The sequence below is a fragment of the Anopheles arabiensis genome, chromosome X, assembly GCF_016920715.1.
Source record: "Anopheles arabiensis isolate DONGOLA chromosome X, AaraD3, whole genome shotgun sequence".
NCBI classification, from domain to species: Eukaryota; Metazoa; Arthropoda; class Insecta; order Diptera; family Culicidae; genus Anopheles; species Anopheles arabiensis.
In genome coordinates, this window is record NC_053519.1 from 2,796,632 (window position 1) to 2,817,779 (window position 21,148).

The following is a 21,148-nucleotide window of genomic DNA, read 5'->3' on the forward strand; positions in this document are numbered from 1 at the left end:
GTTTTCGCTGGCAGCGCGGTAGACGCTAGAGCGAGATCGGAAGCGATCGGGTGCGGTGGCGTAGCGTTCGTACTCGCTCGCACCGCTCGCACGAACCGCGCAACGGTGCCATCCAAGGAGCGCCATCAAAAGCATCGTTCGGGCGCTGTTTCTCTCTCTCGCTCTCGCGCGCTCGCTCGCTCGGGACACGCGGTCGCTCTCGACTGCGGCGAATGGCGTCGTCCCTTTTCAGCGCCGCTTTTGTTTCTGCCTTTCGCAGCCTGCACGCGCGCGCCTGTGTGTGCGTTAAGGGGTTCCGTGCGCTTGCCGGGCGCTGGGTTTGCCGTGCTCGGGCTGGCAGTGCTCCAGTTTGACGACTGCCGGCGATTCTCGGAGACGCACAGCGTGTCTCTCAGCGGCGCACACAAGTTCTCGCCACCAGTTTGAAGGCCTGCAGCAGCCTGCAACAGTAACAGCGTCACTTGCCAGGGTTAGTGGGCACTCCGCAACGGTTGCCGTGGTCCCCTCCGCTAGCAAACGTGCCTGCTTAGAGAAGCGATCCCTTTTCGGCTTCGTTGTTTGATGTAGTTGCGCGCGTGTGTGTGTGTGTCTGTTTGTGTATTCGTGTGTTTTATTGGTATGTGTGTGTGTGTGTGATACAAAGGAAAGGAAAGAGTTATGATAGGACAGCGCCCAGGACAGTAGCAATAGTAGTAGTAGTAGTAGTAGCCAGCAGTAGTAGTTGTAGTAGTAATAGTAGTATTTTTGAAGCGACTAGGTGCCCACACCCGTACATCGCGTGACGTTCGTGTGCGTGACTCTCTCCGCTTTAACCCCCCCTCCCACTTCTCCTCCCCTCCCCTCTTCAACCCTTGTCAAAACATGCGATGGGTAAACCCCTTCTCCCACTCCCCCCCCCCCTGCCATCCCCTCTCCTCTGCCCTCTGTGGAGCCATCGCCTATTGTTGTGCGGGAGTGGGACCCACTATACAATTCATCAATCGGAACAAGTTTGCTTCCCTTGCGCGCGCGCGCGCACGCTCGCCCTCGCTCGTGTGTGTGTGTGTGTGCTCCACAACAACAGCAACACAAAAAAAAACAACACAGCCCCCCATGCTGGCCCTCGCTGAGGGCTGTGCTGGTGCGCGAGTGTGTTCCCGAGGCCCTAACCGCACACACAACGCTCGCGCGCGCTCTACTGGCGCACGGTGGTTTTTTGCGCTCGGCACTTTGCTCTGCACCGTACACCCGTGCTGCTGCGGCGGCTGCTTGCTGGACAAACGGACAGGTTTTTCTGTGGTTAGATCTCCTCTGTGGTAACGCCGTGTCCACTCGGGGCTTTTTTTACCAGCTTTGCGGAAAGGTTTTGCGTTTTTCTTTTTTGCTTGCACCACGAAATCTGCATTGTGTCCTGGGTGCGTCTCTTTCTGTGTGTGTGTGTGTGTGTGTGTGTGTGTGTGTGTGTGTGTAGATTAAGTTTCCTTTTGTGTGTGAAAATATAGCTCCCTATTGCTGCTCGGAACACTTGCAACCCCAGCTATCAGTTAGAGCGCTTCGCGGTGCTAGGTAGCTTGCTTTCCGCTTCCAAGTGCGAACCTCGTTGTGATCCTGTGCTGTGCTTGGATGTGTAAATCAAACACATACACACATACTCAATCAAAACGGACAAATACAGACCAAAAAAAACACACATTCGCGCTTGATCGGACGGCTCGCATCAAACTCGCATTCTACAATCAAAACCCGCAAGGAGCTGCATCCTTGACAGCGGCCTTTTTTCTTCGTTTTTAAGATGAGCCCAGCCGCAGGAAGCCTTAGCGGGGTTGCGTGTCCCAGTCACTAATATCGTTGATTCCAATTTTTCAGATCTATTCCCAACAAGGCGTTGACACTGTTCGCGGTACGATTTTTGTTCTTCTGTCCGCAGTAAGTGAATTTCCGGCAAGTGTTTGGATGTGTTTCCAACTATGTGAATACAGCAAGTGCGTGAGTGTGTGCATATTTTTTGTTTCGTGTGTGTACGTGTGTACGTTCCAGATGACAAAATGACACTTGCAGTGCAGCGATAAGCCCGGCGCGCAACGAAACAATCTAACAGCAGCCAGATCAGTGACAGCAAAACAATTAGCACACACCAACACTCTTTCTGGAAGAGAGAGTTTTTAGAGTGTTTTAGTGTGTATGTGTGTGTGTGTTTTTCACTTCGAAGGATCTTCTAACTGCTAGCGCAGGAGCCGTCTACAATCAAACGCAGAAGGTGTTTCAGCGCGCTACGATCAAACAGCCAGCATTTCGAGCGGGGCTTTTATCGCCACCGTTGGGGTGAAGGCGAAAGGTGCCCGAGAGGTCCCAGGCCGCAACGCAGGCGGTCCACCCGAGGCTCCCACGTGCAGCACGGAACCCGCCACCCGGGCAGGCGAGCGAGCGAGCGGGCGTGTGAGGCGCTGGGTAGAGATTCATCTTCGAACCGCCCGTCCGGTGCTGCCGCCATCACCACGGACCATCCGAGGGGAGCCGGTTTCGATCCCGTGTTCAGCATGTTGACCGACATGAGCCCATCGGCCGGGGCACAGTTCTACAGCACCCAGATACCGGCGATGGGCATGAACATCACCAACATTGCCACCCACATGCAGAAACCATCGGTAAGTGTGCACCCTGCGAACCGTTCCCAGGCGGCCCAGTTTGGCCCAATTTGTGTTTCTCTGTACGTATTAGTGTGTGTGTGTGTGCTCGATTTGTTGCGGTAAGCCACGGTAGAGTGTTAAAAAATTAATTAGGAAGCCCGGTAACTGCATTTCTTTCGGAGCATTCAGGAGATGATCTGTAACGCCACGGATCCATTTCCACTGCTTTCCAAAGGTTCCACCACCTTCACTCTGTGTCTGCGTCTACGTCTCCGTGCGTTCTGTACCCAACAACCCTTGCCCCATTAAACTGCTCGCTAGGCGCTAACGACTTCCTGGCGTTACCGTCGTCAGCTCGGGCAGGCTCGTTATCGCTCGACACCATCGCACCGCGGGTCTTTCACTCCGTCGACAACTTCCCTAATACGATAGGCAAGCGTCGATAGACGTCCACCTTGCGACACACACTGGGTCCTTTATTATTTTTTTTATATTCTGGTTCTTTGCCACCTAGGCCTCGATCGTGTGCTAGCGCTCACGGCTTTATCGCGATGTGTTTGATGTTTAAAAATATATCAAACCATCATTAGCGCGGGCCCGGCCGTTGAGCAGCTTGCTGATCGGAAGCTTGGATAACGCATCAGCCCAACAAAGACACCTCCGACGCGTTTATAGCGTCACACCCGAACCGCGCGGCGATGCGCCCTTGCTGAAAGCTGAGCGCTAGGGCGGAATGTACGTCGCGAAGGAAATAGGTAAATAAAATTAGTCACATTAGGCCGGATCGGTCCGTTGACACTATCGCCACCGCACGATCGTGTGAGGCTGTGTAAATGAGGTTGTAAATGATAACGAGCCCGATCCGACCGGTGATCCAATTTTATGACCCTATCGCGCGGTGCGGGCTTCTTGGACGTCCGCTGCCTTTGTTGCATGAATGAGGGATAGTTTTCTTTTCTTTTCTTTGTGTGTGTGTGTGTGTGTGTACGATGACAGTGTTCACATGACGATGTGTCCCGGCTGCAATTAGTGCATCCAATTGGGATCGAGATTACAGTTTGGAAGCTTAAGCTACATTGTGCCAGCCGCACAATAAGCCGAACACAGGCGTACAAAGCAGCACGGTTCGGACGGTTTTCGCTTCACTATTGTTGGGCGCAAAAATAACAGCATTTAGAAGCATTTGCCCCGTTGCTCCGTAGCGTTTCAAACCTTCTCTGCTGCCTGCCTTTGTCTACGTTGAGCTCTCTTAGCAAGCGATAATTGCAATAATTGCAGCGCGCAAAGGCGCAAAACCAGCAACAACACGCAAAGCAACAAAAAAAGTTTAGATGAATTGTCATCATGTTCACACAATTACTTGCCAGTTTTAGGTTCTTGATCTACATTCCCGTCCGCTTTCCACCTCAACAGGGCGCGTTAAAAGCGGGCCCCCTCCTAGCGGCTTACCGTTGATCCTCGGAAAATCCTCTTGACCTCCGGCCGGGTTTACGCTCCGGTACTCGGGGGGGGGGCTGCGGTGTTTTTGTTTTGTCCTTCCACTTGCAGCGCATCGGATCTCATCGGCACGGCCAAACAAAAAAGGACCGTTTGTGGCCTTACCTTCCCCATGCACACAGCATCGACGGGCGAATGGTTCACAGGAGATTGACGGGAGATTAGCTGAATGTTTTTCTTTTCTGCTCGACTTTCTCTGCCGCGCTACGTGCCGCTGCTTATTGCCGTGCGCAAACTATAGGCAGTGTGTTTCGAGTGCACACCGTTCGAAACGGTACCGATCACCCGCTGACCTTTCGCGCAGCAGGACACACGCAGGAACCGTGCACTGCTGGCTTACGGTTTGCAGTCAGGCCGCTGTGACAGTGTAGAGTGCTCCTGGCAGCCCCGGGCAAGAAAGAGGCACCAGCACACAGGGGGGGGGAGTTCCCTCCGAACCGTACCGAATTTTGGCCGGACTTAATCTATTTAGCTTGGCTTTATGCTGCAGCGCAGTGTTTGGCAATGAAGTCAAGCCTTCGAGGATTTGTGGAGATATGGGGAGAACCACGAGAAGGGAAAGGGCATGAGCTGGCAAAATAGCAACGACGAGACCCTTTGGGTTTTGGGTGCGGTTTATTTAGAGCAAAATGGTACACGCCGTAGCAAATGCTAGGAAAAGGCGAAGGGAAAGCTGGCCTTAAATCTGAAGTGGAATCTTTTTCGTCGTATCTTTTTTTTTTTTTTTCACGTGAATAGAAGTGTGTGAAAAGGTGTGCTCTTGAAAACATGCATTTAGAATAGTTTGTTTGTGGTGGCATGCTTTCGGTGCGACGTATCTGTACAAGTTTAAACGCGCGCCTTTGCATCCTGATAAAGTTGTGTAATCGGTAAGTGATGCGTACAGGCACGTCGCGCGTCACGGATCTATTCTCAAAAACACTCAAAGAGCATGTGCTAAAAAAGCCCTTTTTCCTGCACTTTACAAGACGTGTAAAGATCAATCCTGTTAAATGGCACCACAATTGTGTTGTGTATTAACACCACACACACACATACACACCCCTAAATGTTATAACGATATTACTGACACGTCTCGGTAACTGAACTGTGTCGAACGACTTGAAAACGCTAAACAGCCGCACACCGCGCCTCGCTAACACGACTAAATCAAAAGAGCAACATTTTGGCTACGTTTCATTTGCGTCTTCATTCTCGCCCCACGCGAAAGGGACGCTTCGCCGCTGGAATCATCAGTCAGCGCCTAAGAGTCTTTTTGTCCGCCGTGCCGCCGTGCGACGATCTTTGCTGGAGAGTGGAAAGGTTACATCCCGCGAAAACGAAAAGCCCGCGCGCCAGCAAGACAAATTGTTTGCCCCGAATAAAGAACACAGCCAAACCGCGGCATGCTGGAATGTATCTATAATAGCTCGGGTACGGTACACACACACACAAAACACCTCGCGCGCTCGCGGGGGGAATTTATTCAATCTGCGCGGCCTGTTTGGTTCACATTTTTCCCTCCCGGCGGGCCCATGCTAAATGTCGCTAAAAATATGCCTCACGCTGTGCCCGTACTGTGTGTGTGTGTGTGTGTGTGTGTGTGTGCTTCCCCCTGGCCAGATCCCTTCGCTCATCCAGTTCATCCTAGACGCATTGGCAGAACGCATGGCGTATCGGTTGGTGAGCCGTGCAAACCAAATAATCAAACAATGCTGTGCAACCGAGCACGCGGTTCTGGATTCAAAAAGAAAAAAAGGTTTAATCTCGCACGACCCGTCGGTATTTGCTGGGTGACTGGAGTTAGGAGACGCTGCCGTTCGCCTGCTATTGGGCCGGGCCGCCAGGGGTGTGTGCTGGCTTTGCGTTCTTGCTCTTTTGCTTCGCCAGCACCGCGTTTACGGGGTTTGCATTTCTTCAACCAGCTACTGTGTTGGCCCGCTGCGCACGGTTGTGCTGTGCTTTTGTTTTGGCACCGCGCGCGTAGTGGATGGAATATTTTGCATGTTTTCCATTGACAAATTGATACCCCGAGCCGCCGCCACTGGCCGCCTGGTCTGGTTGATTGACTGCGTTGGAATAGCGAGCGGGAATGAGCTTAAAGTATTTTGTTTATTTATGTTGGTTGCATCAGAATCGGAAGTGAGCAGTTCGCGGTGAGCTGACGGGAGCATTTAAATAGCGCTCGGTGGTAGCGGCTGTTACATTTCCATGACAGTGCAACTGGGGTAGCTGCAGCAGTTCGGCTTTGACATGCAGTCTCAGACAGGCAACACATTTTCCAGTAGATGCGGTTTTGGAGGCTTTACTTTATCTTGGATCTGGACAGCTTTCCTAATTTAGAGTGTATGGATCGGAATTTTATCGCAACTGATGCAAATGGCATCTTTTCGAATTGTTCCTACAGTTATTTTTAATTCTTGGCGAACTTTTATCGTTTTGAAATGAGGATCCTCGACGTACAGGTGTTGAAGATGCTCTAGTAAAGATATGCCTCCAATGACCTCGAAGATGTAAAACATTTATTACGAATTTTTCGACAAATTGACCTTCAAAAATCTCGGACCACGGTGTGTCGGATCTCCACACATTGGTGCAGTTGACCGGCAATCAGCAAGTCCGAAGTAAGTGACATCACTCTGAATTCTAAGTGATCAACTCTTCCACAATGCTCAAAACAACCGAAAGCCACCCTTTACCTCAGCATCATCTGGCTGGTAGTCGGTTTCCAGAACGTTCTCGCACGTCCACCAGCCCCATCTCACGGGGTGTGTCGGGCACGGGAAGAAACCTCCCCAAAGGAGCACAACAACCTGAACCCATCGGCCAACCGCCGGGCCCATGGTCGCGGCAATTCAAATCAGAATAAAAATTTTAAAAACTCCCAGCAATTTCCAATTTCCAATTCCAACGCCCGCTCTCGCTCGCCTTCACTGCGTAAGGCATTAGCACCCGGTGATGACCTAAGACGACGGCGATCATGACGCCAACAACGGGCGGTGTGTTCCATAATGCAAATTCAATTCCTACCACGGGTAGGCACAGAGCGAGCGCTTCTTCGGCAAACAAACAACCGGTACACACACACACACACCGGGCGCTGCAGCCCGTCTTGCCGTGGTCCAGCGGTCCGCTAATCAGCTGCATCCGATTTCGGGTCTTGTCCCGGGCCAGCACTGGGTACGCACGTGTGTGTGTGCGCAATACCACGGGGCGAAATATGAGTTTGTGGCAATCAAATGAAATCACCATAGAAAGGATAATAACGTCTCCGGGCCAACGGGAGCGTGGCGGGTGGGCGACTGCTGCATGCGATTTGAATGTAAAATCGCAGTCAGTGACCGGGGCATCGGGTTTTCTAGAACGTTACCGAAGGTTTGTCGCGGGCACTGGGTCTTGGCCGCTTCCAAGCGTTTAAAGGTGCTGTAACGGGCGGGGGCCGGTGATCTGCGAGGAAGCTTCTCGTTCTTTCCAAGGTCTGCTGTCGCCTGGCCTGTCCAGCGGTAGGTCCCTCCGGGTGCCGGGAGCAGTTGAGTTTTGCCGGACGTACAAAGTGCATGCCCGCACACCTGATGCGCGTCGGTGCGAAGATTCGTCCAAGTTGCCCGACACCAAGTTGCTCAGTGGCTAGTACTCGCGCGGAAAACCAGAACTACTTTCACCGCTAGCAAAAGGTTGCCAATTTTTCGTTACAAATCTATGGTAAGAACAAACTACAGAACCAGTCTCCAGTGCCTGAACAGTTGATCTGCGGTGCTGCTTCCCGCAGCGCTTCTTCAAACAGAGCAATAAAAACCAAAAGACAGCCGGTGAGTGAAGGAAACCGTTCGCAACCGCTCTCAGAGTGCCGTTTTGTGTGATTTATAGTGGATTAATCGATTTGACGTGACGCGTTTCCGTTGCGGCTGCTAAACAATGCAACCTCAGCCGGTGGCGCACCACCGAATTGAATCCTCCGATCGCCATTCTTCCCGATTCGTCCTGCCCACTTGAAAAGGGAAAGAGCCAGGCCGCCGTTCTGTGCGAAAGGGTGTTTCAATTGTGTTTATGTGTGTGTGTGTGTGTGTGTGTGTGTGTGTGTGTGTGTGTGTGTGTGTGTGTGTGTGTGTGTGTGTGTGTGTGTGTGTGCTCAGTGTTTGCGTGCGTGACTGCCAGCTACCAGGCTAGACAAATGAACAGGGGAATCGCTTCTCTAAATAGGAAACCGAGAAGACAATCAAAAAAGAAAAATCCAAATCATCACCGCATCACACAACACAGCGGAGTGCCCGAAAGTGTCTGAATGAGAAAAAGGGATGTGCGTGAAATCGGGTGGAAAATTTTAACTCCAAAAAGATATACCCCGAAAAGGCGTCTAACGCACGCACACAATATACACACACACACACACACACACACACACGCGCGCACACAGTACTCTGGCGCGTAGTGGACGCCGTTGTGGATTTTACCAATTTCACGGCTAATTATGATGCGCCTCATTCGCAATGCGCTAGGAAAAGGGCGTCCCCTAACCACACCCTTCCCCTTCTAGCCAGCAGAACCGGGGGCATCTGTTTGAAGTGTAGTGGGAAATTGGGAAATTTTACACCCCAAGTACCCCTGCCGGGCACGAAACCTGTTAATGGCTATGATTAATGGAAGGTGCGCTTGAACCAAGCGTTTGCACGGACAGCATTTGCTGGTCGTTTGCTGGCGCTCGGTTGCGTTTGAAAGGAGCATCGAGCGTGAGCGTCCCTGCCATTCTGGAGGACATGCGGAATAGAATAGGAATTCTAGATTGTGTGTAGAAAGTGTCTGGCTAATGGGAAAGTGTTTTTAGTCGGGTTTGAATAAACATTTCCGAGCGGTCCGAACATCACGGGAAAGAGAGAGCATTTTGATTGTTAGGATTTTTGACAGCATCTACATATGCCAACTGTCAACGTTTCTTTAACTCATGTTAGGCTCTTAGTCTAACTTTCCTTGCAGACAGGAACTAAACTTCTCGATTTCTAGAAATCTGCAAGAGATTCCGTTCACTTAGACACGATTTGTTTACAGCATGAAAATGTCATCCAAAGTCCAAAGTATAGGATACAGGACGATGCATGCCTAAGGAATTGACAAATGAAAGTATGTGGCAGACGTCTCTATTTGACAGTTGCCTAGTCCAGTTCGTTTGTTTCTAATTTGTATCGGATGCTGCATTACATTCATAAATTTTGGATTTGTTTCCTCAATCGTAAAAGATGATTTTGAAAGAACGATATTGTTTGGTGATAATTCAAGTGTTCCAATTATTTATGAGTACCATACCCCGGGAAAAACACCCAAAACGTTTTGATATTCTCAAGAATCTGGTGCAACAAAAACTGTTCAAATTTAGTAGAACCCTTATGGTTGATACGAATTATCGAAGGAACATTTTTTCTTTGACTGAACTAAATTACAAAAACTAAAAAAGCACCTACATAAGCAAAAATAGTGGAAATTTTAACACTTGGAGCTTGTGTGCGTACGTGTGGGAATGAATGAGGCAACTGTCAAATCCAAGATCTGTGTATTAGTGCAAAACAGAGCTTTGCATCGACCTGTATCTTATGTGGGGTTTGATGTCATCCGTCAAAATCCACCTAATACTAAGCGTTTGACAGCTGTCAATTTGATTGTCTAGTACACTTGGGTCAACTGCAATGATATGCATATCCAAGCATCAACACAAACTAATCCAATTGTTGCACCGAGCAAGCAGAACATTATGCTTCATTTTGCTTACAGCTTTAGAATCTCTGTCAAGAGTACCACATCCTCCGGGACGAAAGGTAGGTTTTAGCGCACTGTGACTGTGACATTTGAGCGCTCACCTTTCACCTTTGCCCCAGTCCCACCCAGTCCCTTGCCCTTCGAGCTCTCTAAGCAAGGCGAAACCCATTCAACCTTTTCCGACCCGTCGTGTGAGGCGTTGTTGTGGGCTGCACTTTTTTCTTCGCTGTCGAGCTGTTGAGCTGGGGTGTACTGGTTGCTCGTGTCCCTCACCACCTCCTCCTCATACTCACTCCCCCTCCGCACTGGGTGTGGAAGTACAATCAATTTGAATAAAATTCAAATCACGTATCACACGCTGTCCACGCTCTAGGCGAGCATCAAATTCGAAATACAAAAAAAAAATACAACAACAACAACAACAAACTGCTCTCCCAGCCGCACAAGTACAAGCCTCGGAGAGCGCGAGCGCAAGAAGAAAAAAAAAGAAAAAAGAACCGGTGCGGGCAGCCATTAATTATAAATTATTCACGATTTATTATTAATCCATCCGTGCATCCGGGGTGCACCGGCGAAGGTGCCCGCGAGTGCATGCTGCTGCAGCGCACCGTGGTAGTGCCCTTTTCCCTCGGCCCCACTGTCGTCAGCCTTGCTGTCGCACCCTTCCAAGGCGCGGTGGGAGAATGTGTTGAGGGCAGCGGGCAATAAAAAAAAAGCACAAGTAAAACGGAACCACCTCAACGGTTTTGTGGTTTTGATTGCACACATTTTCACGGTACGGCCAGCGGTGTCCGCGCTGATACGCCAGCTTTTCCTGCGCTCAGTGTGGCACCGCCAAGGCCATCCTGCACCGCGAGCCTGCTGCTGCTTTGTCTCCAAAAAGGATCCCGCCAGCGGTGGATTCGCGCAGGCGCACTTACCTACGCGCTAGGAAGGGGGAAAGGGGTCGCTGTCTTGCCATGCATGCATCTGCATAATCTTCGATCAAGATCACGGCACCCTCGGATACGGTCACAACTCGACGGCTCACACGGGCAGTGATTTATTATCTCGCCGCACCGTGGGTGCTCTGTTTAACCTTCCCCTCCCATATTTATGTTGCGGTTTTTTTTCTGTTATTCCGATGCTTATCTATTGCGTATGGCGCGCAGCAACAACAACAAAAAAACAGCCACAGTGATGTAAAGAAAACACAAGGAGAAAATGTGAAGGAGGAAAAACAGCAACAAAACAGAGGAAAATCAAAACGTCCCAAAAAATGCTGTTTCGCCATTCAGCGTTCGTTCCACACGAGCGTGTACGCCACTAACACTTATCAAATCGAGCTGATCGAGCGGGCCAAGCTCCAAAGCGCTACAAGAACACTCAAAAACGCACCCCCACCTACCCCCCCTACCCTCCCTCTCTCACACCCTCTCGCTCTGCTCACAGTGCGCCCATAATGCACCGACCGACAACTGCTCGTCAAAGCGTTCGACATTCCGTTGCGCGTACGAGCGCGCGCTCTGCGCGAGAAAGGCGCGCATAATTTATGCTGCGAAATGCAGCGAAAATGCTTAACCGTAGCAAACAAAAATTCGATACGAGTTGCAAAAACCACACACACACACACATATATATATATATATATATATATAATCGCAAGAAACTGGGCAAAACTCTTGGCACAAAAGTGCGGAAAAGGTACATCTCAGCGTGGTGAAGGCGCACGGGATGGGAAGAAATGGCCCTGAGCTAATTTGTGAAACTTATTGGCCGATGAAGCAGCAGAAAGATTGAAATGGCAACAGGAATCGAGCGAGAAAGAGAGGAAAAAAACACAATTGCAAACTTTATGGACACAATTTTTTCCCCCGAAAGCGCTAAGCGACGAACGTCCGTCCCAGGAGGACTCCTTGAAGGGGGGGTTGGCAGCGGCAGCATCCCAGCAAACAACAACAACAAAAGCATCAAAAAAAGTGCAATAAACAAATCCTTCATCGCCCTTGGCACAGCAGGCCGGACCTGTTTGGCAGCAAGAGGTTATTAGATTGTCGCCGCGCGTCGCTGTGCCGTCCCTTTCAATTCGATTACGGCGCGTTGATTAGACCGTTAAAAGACCACTCGGACGCCCAGGGTGCGGTGGCGCTACTTGCCAACACCGAAACTGTTGCAGTCACAACAGCAACTGCACTCGCATGCGCGCTCTCTCTCTCTCGCAATCTGCAACAGCACACAAATGACTCCCAGCGGGAGCTCCTGCTGCGCCAGGCACAGCTGGACAGCGGGCGCCCCATCGGGCCCATCGTACACCGGTAGCGACACCAAGTGCCAAGTGCCCCGGTGCGTGTGTGTGTGTGTGTGTGTGTGTATTTGTCAGCCTGCTGCGAGTGTTGCCGCGCGGTTGGAGATTATAACGACCCACAAACACACACTATGAGCTGATCTTTTTAACGCATTTGCAACATAGCTACATCGTTGGGAAGTCCTTGATGTTCCGTTTGTTTCCTTCCCTGTTTTGGGTCCTGTGTGATACCTTTTTTTTAGGAGTACGATTGGTTTGGATTGAATGTTTGCGATGCGCAACAGTGGTAGCGTTTCGGTGGCGCAAGGGACCGCCAACTGAGAGCGCGCGCGCGCTCCCGACGCGCAATCTGCCGGCCACAAAAGCCGCAATTGACAATTGACACACCGCGGCGGCTGTCAAAAAAAAAAAAAAAAAAAAACGGTTCGGTCGCAGCCACGCCAGGACAAATGTCAAGGCATCGCGTGAATCATTAGCCGGTAATGTGGTGGTGCGAGATGTGGTGAAAAACGTGTTGCCCTTTTTTATATTTATTGCGTGCATCATTTTTGCTTTCTTTATTCCCTCCCGTCTGACGGTTTCCTTGTGTCAATTTTTCCAGCACTTCCCTTCGTTGTCAGTGTATGCCCTTCGCTTCACTTTCATTTGTGTGCTGATTATCACACTGTTTTTTTGTTTGCGGAGTCGAGTAGTTGGCGAGCAGAAACAGATAGGTGCGTGAGATAGATTCCCTCGGCTCGGTCGGTGTTTGATTGGGCCCGAGCCGTCCCTGCAGTGTCCCGGTTGCGTCTCGCACCCGCAAACCAACAGCAAAAAAACTGGCCCCGCTGCCACAACCTTCAACCCGGGGGTTAGAGATCTTAATTGCCCGGTACCCCCCCCGGGACCCGGGCCTGGCAATCGAGAATCAATTATGGAGTGGCACAACGGGCATTCCTGGAAGCCAAATGTCATTAGCGGACATGCGCGGCAGGATCGCCGAGGAAAGGATTTTTCGCCCTCTCAACCCCTCCCTTCCCTGCCTCATCCGCTCCTCGTTCAAATCGATGGGAAAAATCGTTCTCGAGGGTAAATAAATGGGACCCGGCGGTCGGTGTGTGCGGCTTTCGGAAGATCCGCGGAAGAGGCGAGCGAGCGCTGGGGAGGGACAGACAACTGGTACAGATCTCGAGCTATTATCGTCTTGCGAAGCACGCGATCCCTTTACTCGCCAGCGATTGGTACGATCGGCCACAAGCAACCTTGGAGCAAACGGAGCGAGCGGCGATCGGAAACGCTACAATGTTTCTGGGCGGTGGCGGCCGACGACGAGACCTTCCAGAGCCGACCCCGGGACACAAGGGTCCACGGTAATGAGCTCTGGTTGTGCCTCTTTTAAAATGTAAGAAGCACGTCGACGGGACAGGGAGACGCGCGCACACACACACACACGCGCTTATCAGCTTGACGGTTACGGATCGCCTGCCCGGTGCCGTGACCAGGATTGGACACGCCACGACGAAGCCGGTGGCTCGTTTGTCTTAGCACTCCGCACTCTGGAGTGGGGGAGGAAGGGCTGAGGTACGCTGCATAATGATTGAGTTTTCTTTTGCTTTACACACACACACACACACGTCACCACTGCTGGCTTACCTCGCTCTTCCCTCTCTGCCCCATCATCATGCGGGTGCGCGACCTCACGCACCAAAAAAAGCAGCGCACGCACCGGACGGACTTTGACTTGAGGCGGGTTGAGGAAGGCTTCGCCGTCTGCCGGAGACTGCCGATGCGGCTGATTGGCATATGGGGCGTGTGGCCCTCGATGCACAGCTTCCCGCACACCGCTCACTAGGACAACAATAACGAAAATTGGCATGCTACCGTACACCTATGGCTGCGGCACCTTCGCGAGCCATCGATAGGTTTGCGACGCATCTTCGCCCCGCTGTCCTCCACCTGTCCACGTGTGTGTGTGTGTGTGCCTGCTCTACTTTGTTGCAGAATCTCGGCCCCGAAACATTGTTTCGCCGTTCAGTTGCGGGGCAGCTGGGGTAGGGAGCTGTTTGCAGCATCGAAATGATTGTGTGCCGGACTGCAGTGCCGGAGGCGGACCGGGCTCCTTCACCGCGCACACGCAACCGAAACCGAACCCAGACCGTCCGAGGTGGTGCTATTTATTTATGCATTTCCTATCCAGCTCGGCGTCGTCGTACTGGCGAGGGGGGAAATTGCTTCGCTCACAAAATCGCTTCCAGTGTTCCCGGCTTAATGATTCCTTCGCTTTGCGGATGCTGTGGTGCATCACCTCCACACACTCTCTCTCGCGCTGATCGTTTGGCAACCGTCTGGTAAATGCTAATTTCTTGCAATCACATCTGTACACGCTGAAGGTTAGCTAAGATGGCTTCCATTTTTGCAGCAAAATAGCTCAACAAACCGGGAAACGAACACGCATGACAACCGATTTTCCGCGAAGCGGCATTACATTGTGACAGTTAGTATGTGGATCTCTAGACCTGGGAGTTGACGTGATCAATCAAAACTGGTCCTAGCTGGCCTAAACACCAACGACGGGACGGGAAGCGGGTGCTTGCTGTTGATTATCTCACGAAGAGCCATTTAGGTGCCGCACAAATTAGCGCAGCACAGTGCAAACAGGTCCCGGCGGGTTTAAATCAAAGTCTAAGGTGGGAAGCGTTCTAGTCACGAATGTGCCATCAGTTACAAAATGGAAATAATGATCTTGCCAGCTATCCCGATGGCACGTAGAACAGAGCAGGTTTTGGGGTAAGTTGTCAGTACCGAGCCTAGCTAGAGCTGTTGGCTATTAAATGGACCTGATCAGAAGCCTGGAATGTGCATGTACCCAGTCACAAAATACCCTCATAAGTTCTAAACTGATGCTTTTTGGGTCACACTTGAACTCCAGTACACACAATATTAGAACCTATTGAAGCTCCGATGTCAAAATTTGATGTCAAAGTCTCATTATGATTTCGTCAATAACAATGCAGGTTATCCCTACCAAGAATTCTGGAGGAATATATTCCAAAATGTAAAAGAATTTATGACACTTGATGACATGGACAACTGTGGATTAAATATATATTGAAAATACATCAAGAATTCACCACAGAATTGTCTCACAAGTTGAACTCCAAAAGAATCGGATATTTTGGAAGTGGCATTTGATGCTACGAATGATTCAAAGCTAATAGTACAGAAAAGAACTCCAGTACAGAAAATCTTAGAACCTATAGGAGCTCGTATATCAAAACTTGATGTCAAAGTCTCATTATGATTTCGTCAATAACAATGCAGGTCATTCCTACCAATAATTCTGGAGTATATTCTAAAATGTTCTGGAGTTGAAGACACCTGCAGACATTTTGGACCACTGTAGATTACATATATATTGGAAATACATCAAGAATTCACCACAGAATTGTCTCACAACTTGAAGTCCAAAAGAATTGGATATTTTGGAATTTCCGATTGATGCTACAAATGATTCAAAGCCAACAACTATGTGCCCAAATAAGACATCAACGTCTAAACCACCCTCAGATAGAGTTCTTGGACCTATTCTGGTAAAAACAACATCCCCATACCGACGCCAGCTTGTGATCACGAGCACATTTTAATTTGCTGCTAAGCGGTAACCACAATGATGCGATCGCACGCAAATAAGTCGTCAGTTAGACCGCACACAAATCAACAACGACAGCAACTACAAAAAACCCTGCTGGTCTATTAATCAAATGCAGTTGCTTCTGAGGGGTGAAGATCTTTTTTTTTTTTTTTTTTTTGCTGTATGGTTGATACGTCAGCGAGAACGAACACTAGTGATAGAAGTCAAATTTTGCGCTTCAACTAACCGAGTGATCGGTCGTTGGTTGGGCTCATGCAAATGGGCGAAATCCGCGGCCGGTTCGGATGCGGTAAGGAGAGCAAAGGGGAACGTACAGTTGTGGCGGCGGCATAATGACGAAAGCGCGTACATCCCTTTCGGCGCGAACGCTCAAACACACACACGAATCTCACCGTGTAGCTCGTCCATCGATCCTCTCTAATGGGTACCGGGCCGGACTAATGCAAAAGACGACCTGAAAATTACGAGTCAATCGATCGTTTGTAGCATTGCGTTGCTGCTGCCGCTGCTTCCTTGGCCTCACGCGACCGGCCCGCACCGCCTCACGCTCTCCGTTCCCTCGCTTTGGCGCGACGATCCCGGTAAGAAATCCCGGAGCGCCAGCGCCTAAGAACGGCAAGGGAAGTCGAACGGGCAACAAAACAACAACAACAACAAACAAGCAGCCAACGAACTGGCCAAATCGAACCGAGCATCAAGCAGAGCTGGGAGGGTGCACGGCGCGGCAGACGAAAGAATACATAAATTTGAAACCCTCAAGACAACATAATTATAGAGCATCGTTAATATGGGTTTAAGTAATAGTGTGTATGTGTGTGTGGTTGTGCGGGTGAGCAACGCAAGGGGGATTAACGCCGGGAGGGTAGGCGGATAGGAGACCTAGAGAAAAGGGAGCATGTAGTGGGCGCTTGGCGGCAAAGACCCTGGGGGGGGGGGGGGGGGGGGTAAGGGAGAAGGGGGAAAAGGATCGCGCTGTGTGCCACCGTTGAACCCCGACCAGTGAAACGACAATCGGGATCGCTGATGAAAGTGCCGAAAAGAAGTGATGAAAAGGGAAGGAGTGGGGAGAGAGAGAGAGAGAGAGAGAGAGAGAGAGAGAGGACTTATTCAACCAGAAAGTCCATCAACAGCAACTCCCCCGAAATGAGGCGAATATAACCAAAAAAAAAAACAGCGCCAAATGCGTTCAACCCTTTACCCCCCTTTTCCCGGTAGCCACCCTTCTATTGGGCCGCAACACCTTTCTTGGTAACGTCGGGAGCAACATTTTAATGAGTAGATGAGCTGCGGGCAGGCAGGCGAAGGAAGCGAAAGGGAGCAAACCCAGTGCGCGATTTTCCCGCCCGCCCGTACGTGCGCCTAAAACAAATAAAACCGCTTTCTCTCTCTCCCACAATCACACACACACACATACAGATAGAAAACAGGACGTGCAAGTCATTCTACCACTTCGGCAACAGCGCAACGGGGTCCAGGATTCACCTCGTAAAAACCCGCGTCACAAACAGCTCGCTAGCGGGTGGGAGAGAGCAGCAAAAGGGTTTATTTTTTCGGGGTACGGCTAGTGAAAAGCGTTGCAGGAAAATGGAGCTCCGGGATGTGGGAGATGGGGGGGGGGAGAGATAGAGAGCGTTTGGAAGTGCAGCGTAAAACAGTCGAAAGCCATTAGCGATCGCTTCGCCGGTGCGCCCGTTGTCCGCAAAAGGGAGCGGAGCGGGTGAAAAATGGCAGGAAAAAGCGACCAGTAGGCAAATGGATTCTAACTACTGGCACACACACACACACACACACACACACACACACACACAAACGCACACACACACACAACCACACATTTGTAGACGCGTGCTCAGGGTGCGAGAAAACCTCAAATTGGTTCAATTTTAGGTTTTGTGCTAATAAATACATCAAAAACAGATGCACCGCCGACAGCTAGCGCTTGGGATACACGGGGAGTGTGGAATGGACATTTGAGCGGGCGGGGGCGAGTTACCCGGGACTGCGGGTATGCCGGTAAGATTGTCCGAACGCTTCTTATCGATTTTCTAGCACCCGTTCGCTTCACCACCCAAACCATCGAGGAAAACGGGGCGAACGTGAAGTTGTTTTGTTGGAGCAATTTCCCATGACACCCTTGTACTGGCTGGTAAATTGAATCATCTTTACCAGTGGCAGTAAGTTTGTTGTTAGGGGAATTACCGTGTTGATAGTTGGTGCAGTGATATTACCAAGAAGATCCTCAAAAGTTTTGAGTTATTTAAAATGTTCTGTATTACCTTTGAAGAATTCTCCAAATTCTTCAAACTTTCGGACATTCAGGATATTTCTTTTTGAAGTTCCTCCAAAGTTCTCCAAACATGTTGTATATTGAAGTAACTAAACGAAACTAAATCAAACTTAACGATAAAAGACGTAAAATCAAAAAATATACATCCAAAGCACAGATCCTGCAGTCGCTTATCCGTTGTACATAAACCTCCAAAGGAAATTACATCGCTTCAATTAAATGTCTGAGTATTGAGCCCAATTCCGAACCGAAACGACCGCAATGTCCTTCAGACGTAAGTGGCAGTTCACCTACCTCCAAACTAGCTTCTGTTTCAGTAACTGCTTTCCAACTCCAATCGTTCAGGACTCATCGCCATGTTCTTGCTTATCCTAGCACCCTTGAAACTTGCTCGAAAGTCATCGAAAGTTTCCCGCTCCAAACGCGGTACCCACACACCAACACTTCAAAACTAACTTGTTTTTTTTTTCGCATGCTAATGGTGGTGTTTTGCACAAATAAATTTCCATTCAGTCGTAAACGCATCCGCGGGTAATTTGGCCCAAAACGCAGACCGTGCGCTTGGAAAGTTTTACTATCATAAACAAATTAAACACACTCCACGCACAGCGCCATGAGCGGAAAGGGGGGGGGGGAGCAGTTAAGGCGGCAAACGTTTTAACATTCCCAAACTGGGCTCCGTTTCTTGCCCTTCCCTCCAGTGCACGCCGACTTATTCGCCTAAAACGAACCCTTTACGACCGAAACACACACAAACACACACGCGCGCGCGCGTGTGTATTGTAACAGTGGAACCCGCTCGTCCGAGATAGAACCCCGCGCCAGGCGCCAGTCAGCGGGTGATTAATGCATCGTTCGCAGTAAAAGAAATTAATTGTTAAAAGATCAAGCGCAAAGGCAGCACCAACTACAACAAAAAAACCACGGTGCGGGATTTTTTTTCTTTCCTTTTCCTTTTTTTTTTTGGGGCGGGTGGCAACGAGCGATGGTTTCCTTTCCCGTGCCTGTTTTGCTGTTTTGTTGCGAATAATGGCGGGTTCGTTTTATTGTTTTCCACCCGGGCACCGGCACGTCAATCGCCGTGCGAACCCTTGCCGACGCGTTCGTGGAACAGGGTTTCGCAGTGGTTGTGGCTGTAGAAAGCAGCAGCGCCCAATTTTGTGGCATCAGTTCCCTGAAGCTGACTGGAAACCTCGATTTGTGAGCTGGTGAAGGTTTTGTTTTGGTTGTGGACTGTGGACTATTCTGGACAATTCTTCTCAAACGGTTCCTTCTCTGTTGCTTGTTGATTATCTCATCCGTGCGCCATACGGCCGTAGCGTAGGATTAGAATGTTAAATTTTAGTTACAAATTAAGACATAAACTTTGGAGAATTCCTGTTTCTGAAATAGCCGTTCCCTAACACGCATTACCTTCCCTGTTGCGGTTGGTGACCTCATCAGTGGGATTTGAGCTGATGCGTATTTTAGAAGAAATTTCAGTTCAAAATTTCAGACTTCAAACTTCAATCTCCAATCCATAAACTCCAAACTTCAAAACATCTTGAAAGATCTTTAAAAACATCAGGAACTTCAAAGGTTCTCGGTGTACTTGTCACCGAGGTCCAAAACCCATCATCCCCAAACCACTCTACCGGCAGCCGATCGTAGTAATCCTGCGGCTCCAGCCTCAACCTCAGAACCACCGTTTCGGTGGCAATGCTGAAGTTCCGTAATCGCTCAGCAACGATAGCAAACGGCAACAACAAACCGCGCAACGATGTAGCGTAAGATTACAAACCCACCGATATCGCCCGGCGGTTCTCGCTCCTCGCGTGGTTAAACCAGTTCGGGCGGTAAACCGGCAAACTCACACTAGCAGCAAGTTTCAAGACCCTAAATGGTACCGTGCGCGCGGAGTGCGCGGGCAAATTGCACGTTTAACGAGCGCGCCCCGAACCCTTGAAGGTTGTTTTCTTCCTCGTGTGTGTGTGTGTGTGTGATGGTGTGTTGAAGTACCAACATGTACAGTACCGAGGTGCACGATCTTGGCGCGATCGATGGTACCGATTTTCCGATCGGCGCTGCCCGCTGATGGCGGCAAAGGGTTTCCGCGGTGCCGGGGTCTTACATTCCCTGCCTGCCTAGAGCTTGGCACACACACACACACTCAGACTGGTAATCGCATTGATTGATCGGTTGTTTTGATAATGTTTCCTGGCGTCGTTTTTGCTAAGGGCCTACTCCGTCCAGCCCACCAGTTGGCCCACAAGCTTCTGCGCTTCAGCGTTTGTTGCTTGTTACACGCACAAGGTTCAGGTTTATTCCTCGAAAGCATGAAAGGGCCTTAGCGCTAACGCTAATGTGCATGCGCAGTTTGCGTCGATAGAGGAGTTCAGGGGGGGGGTCTGAGAAGCGGAGAGCAAAGGGATAACGGGTATGCAAGGAGAGGAAGAAAAAAAAACGGTATGCAACACGGCACAAGTGACGGCAGCAGTGTGTGTATGTGTTGATGTGCTGATGGAGCTGGAAACTGCTAGAGAAGCTGACGGCCGCTCTGCCCTTGCAACACCGCCAAACGGTGGCGCTTGGGCATTGTTTTAATGAAGAGTGAAATTAATTAATTGGACGATCGTGTGACGGAGCCACGATTAGCCCGGGCATGTCGCCGAGCTGTCGAAAAGCGAGATCCTATCGCGGATGCGGATGCGTTTGATGATGCGGTAATTCTTGGTAGCGGATATCCAAAGCGTCCGACGGGGGCCTCACGCTACTTTGCCGACATCTTCGCAGCGGGGCGATGCATTGGCGGTGTCACTTTTCGGAAACGATTTCCAGAATGTGTGCTCGCTCCTCATCAACTCTTTTTTGATGCGCACTTGGAGGGGGGTAAAGGTCGCCGAGTGCCAGGACGCGCTGCAGAGACATCGAGGCATCTTCGCGGTGGGTTATCCCTTCCGTAAGATCTTTGCAATGGTTGCTCCCAGACATTGATATTGAGCCACCAACAGTAGCTGACATCGATACTGAGCAGGAAAGCTAGCTAGTATCGGACAAACAACTCCAACCAGCGCCCCGTAATCAGATGTCCTCCTAGATACGCGGCGCAGTTACTAGTTGTGCCTAACCTTTAACATTCC

General features: G+C 50.3%; 1 protein-coding gene across 8 annotated transcripts in view; it reads left to right on the plus strand.

Annotated features, from left to right (window-relative positions):
• Positions 1–340: 340 nt before the first annotated feature.
• The window catches only part of LOC120905938 (transcription factor Sp8-like), a 29,650-nt gene continuing 8,842 nt past the window's right edge, over positions 341–21,148 (plus strand). The window contains exons 1-2 of one of the 8 annotated variants that reach the window (XM_040317284.1): positions 341–469; positions 1,846–2,624. In XM_040317284.1, the coding sequence (XP_040173218.1) occupies positions 2,517–2,624 (108 nt within the window). In that variant the 5' untranslated portion in view covers positions 341–469; positions 1,846–2,516. The other 7 variants (XM_040317290.1, XM_040317287.1, XM_040317289.1 and 4 more) reach the window with 7 other exon arrangements.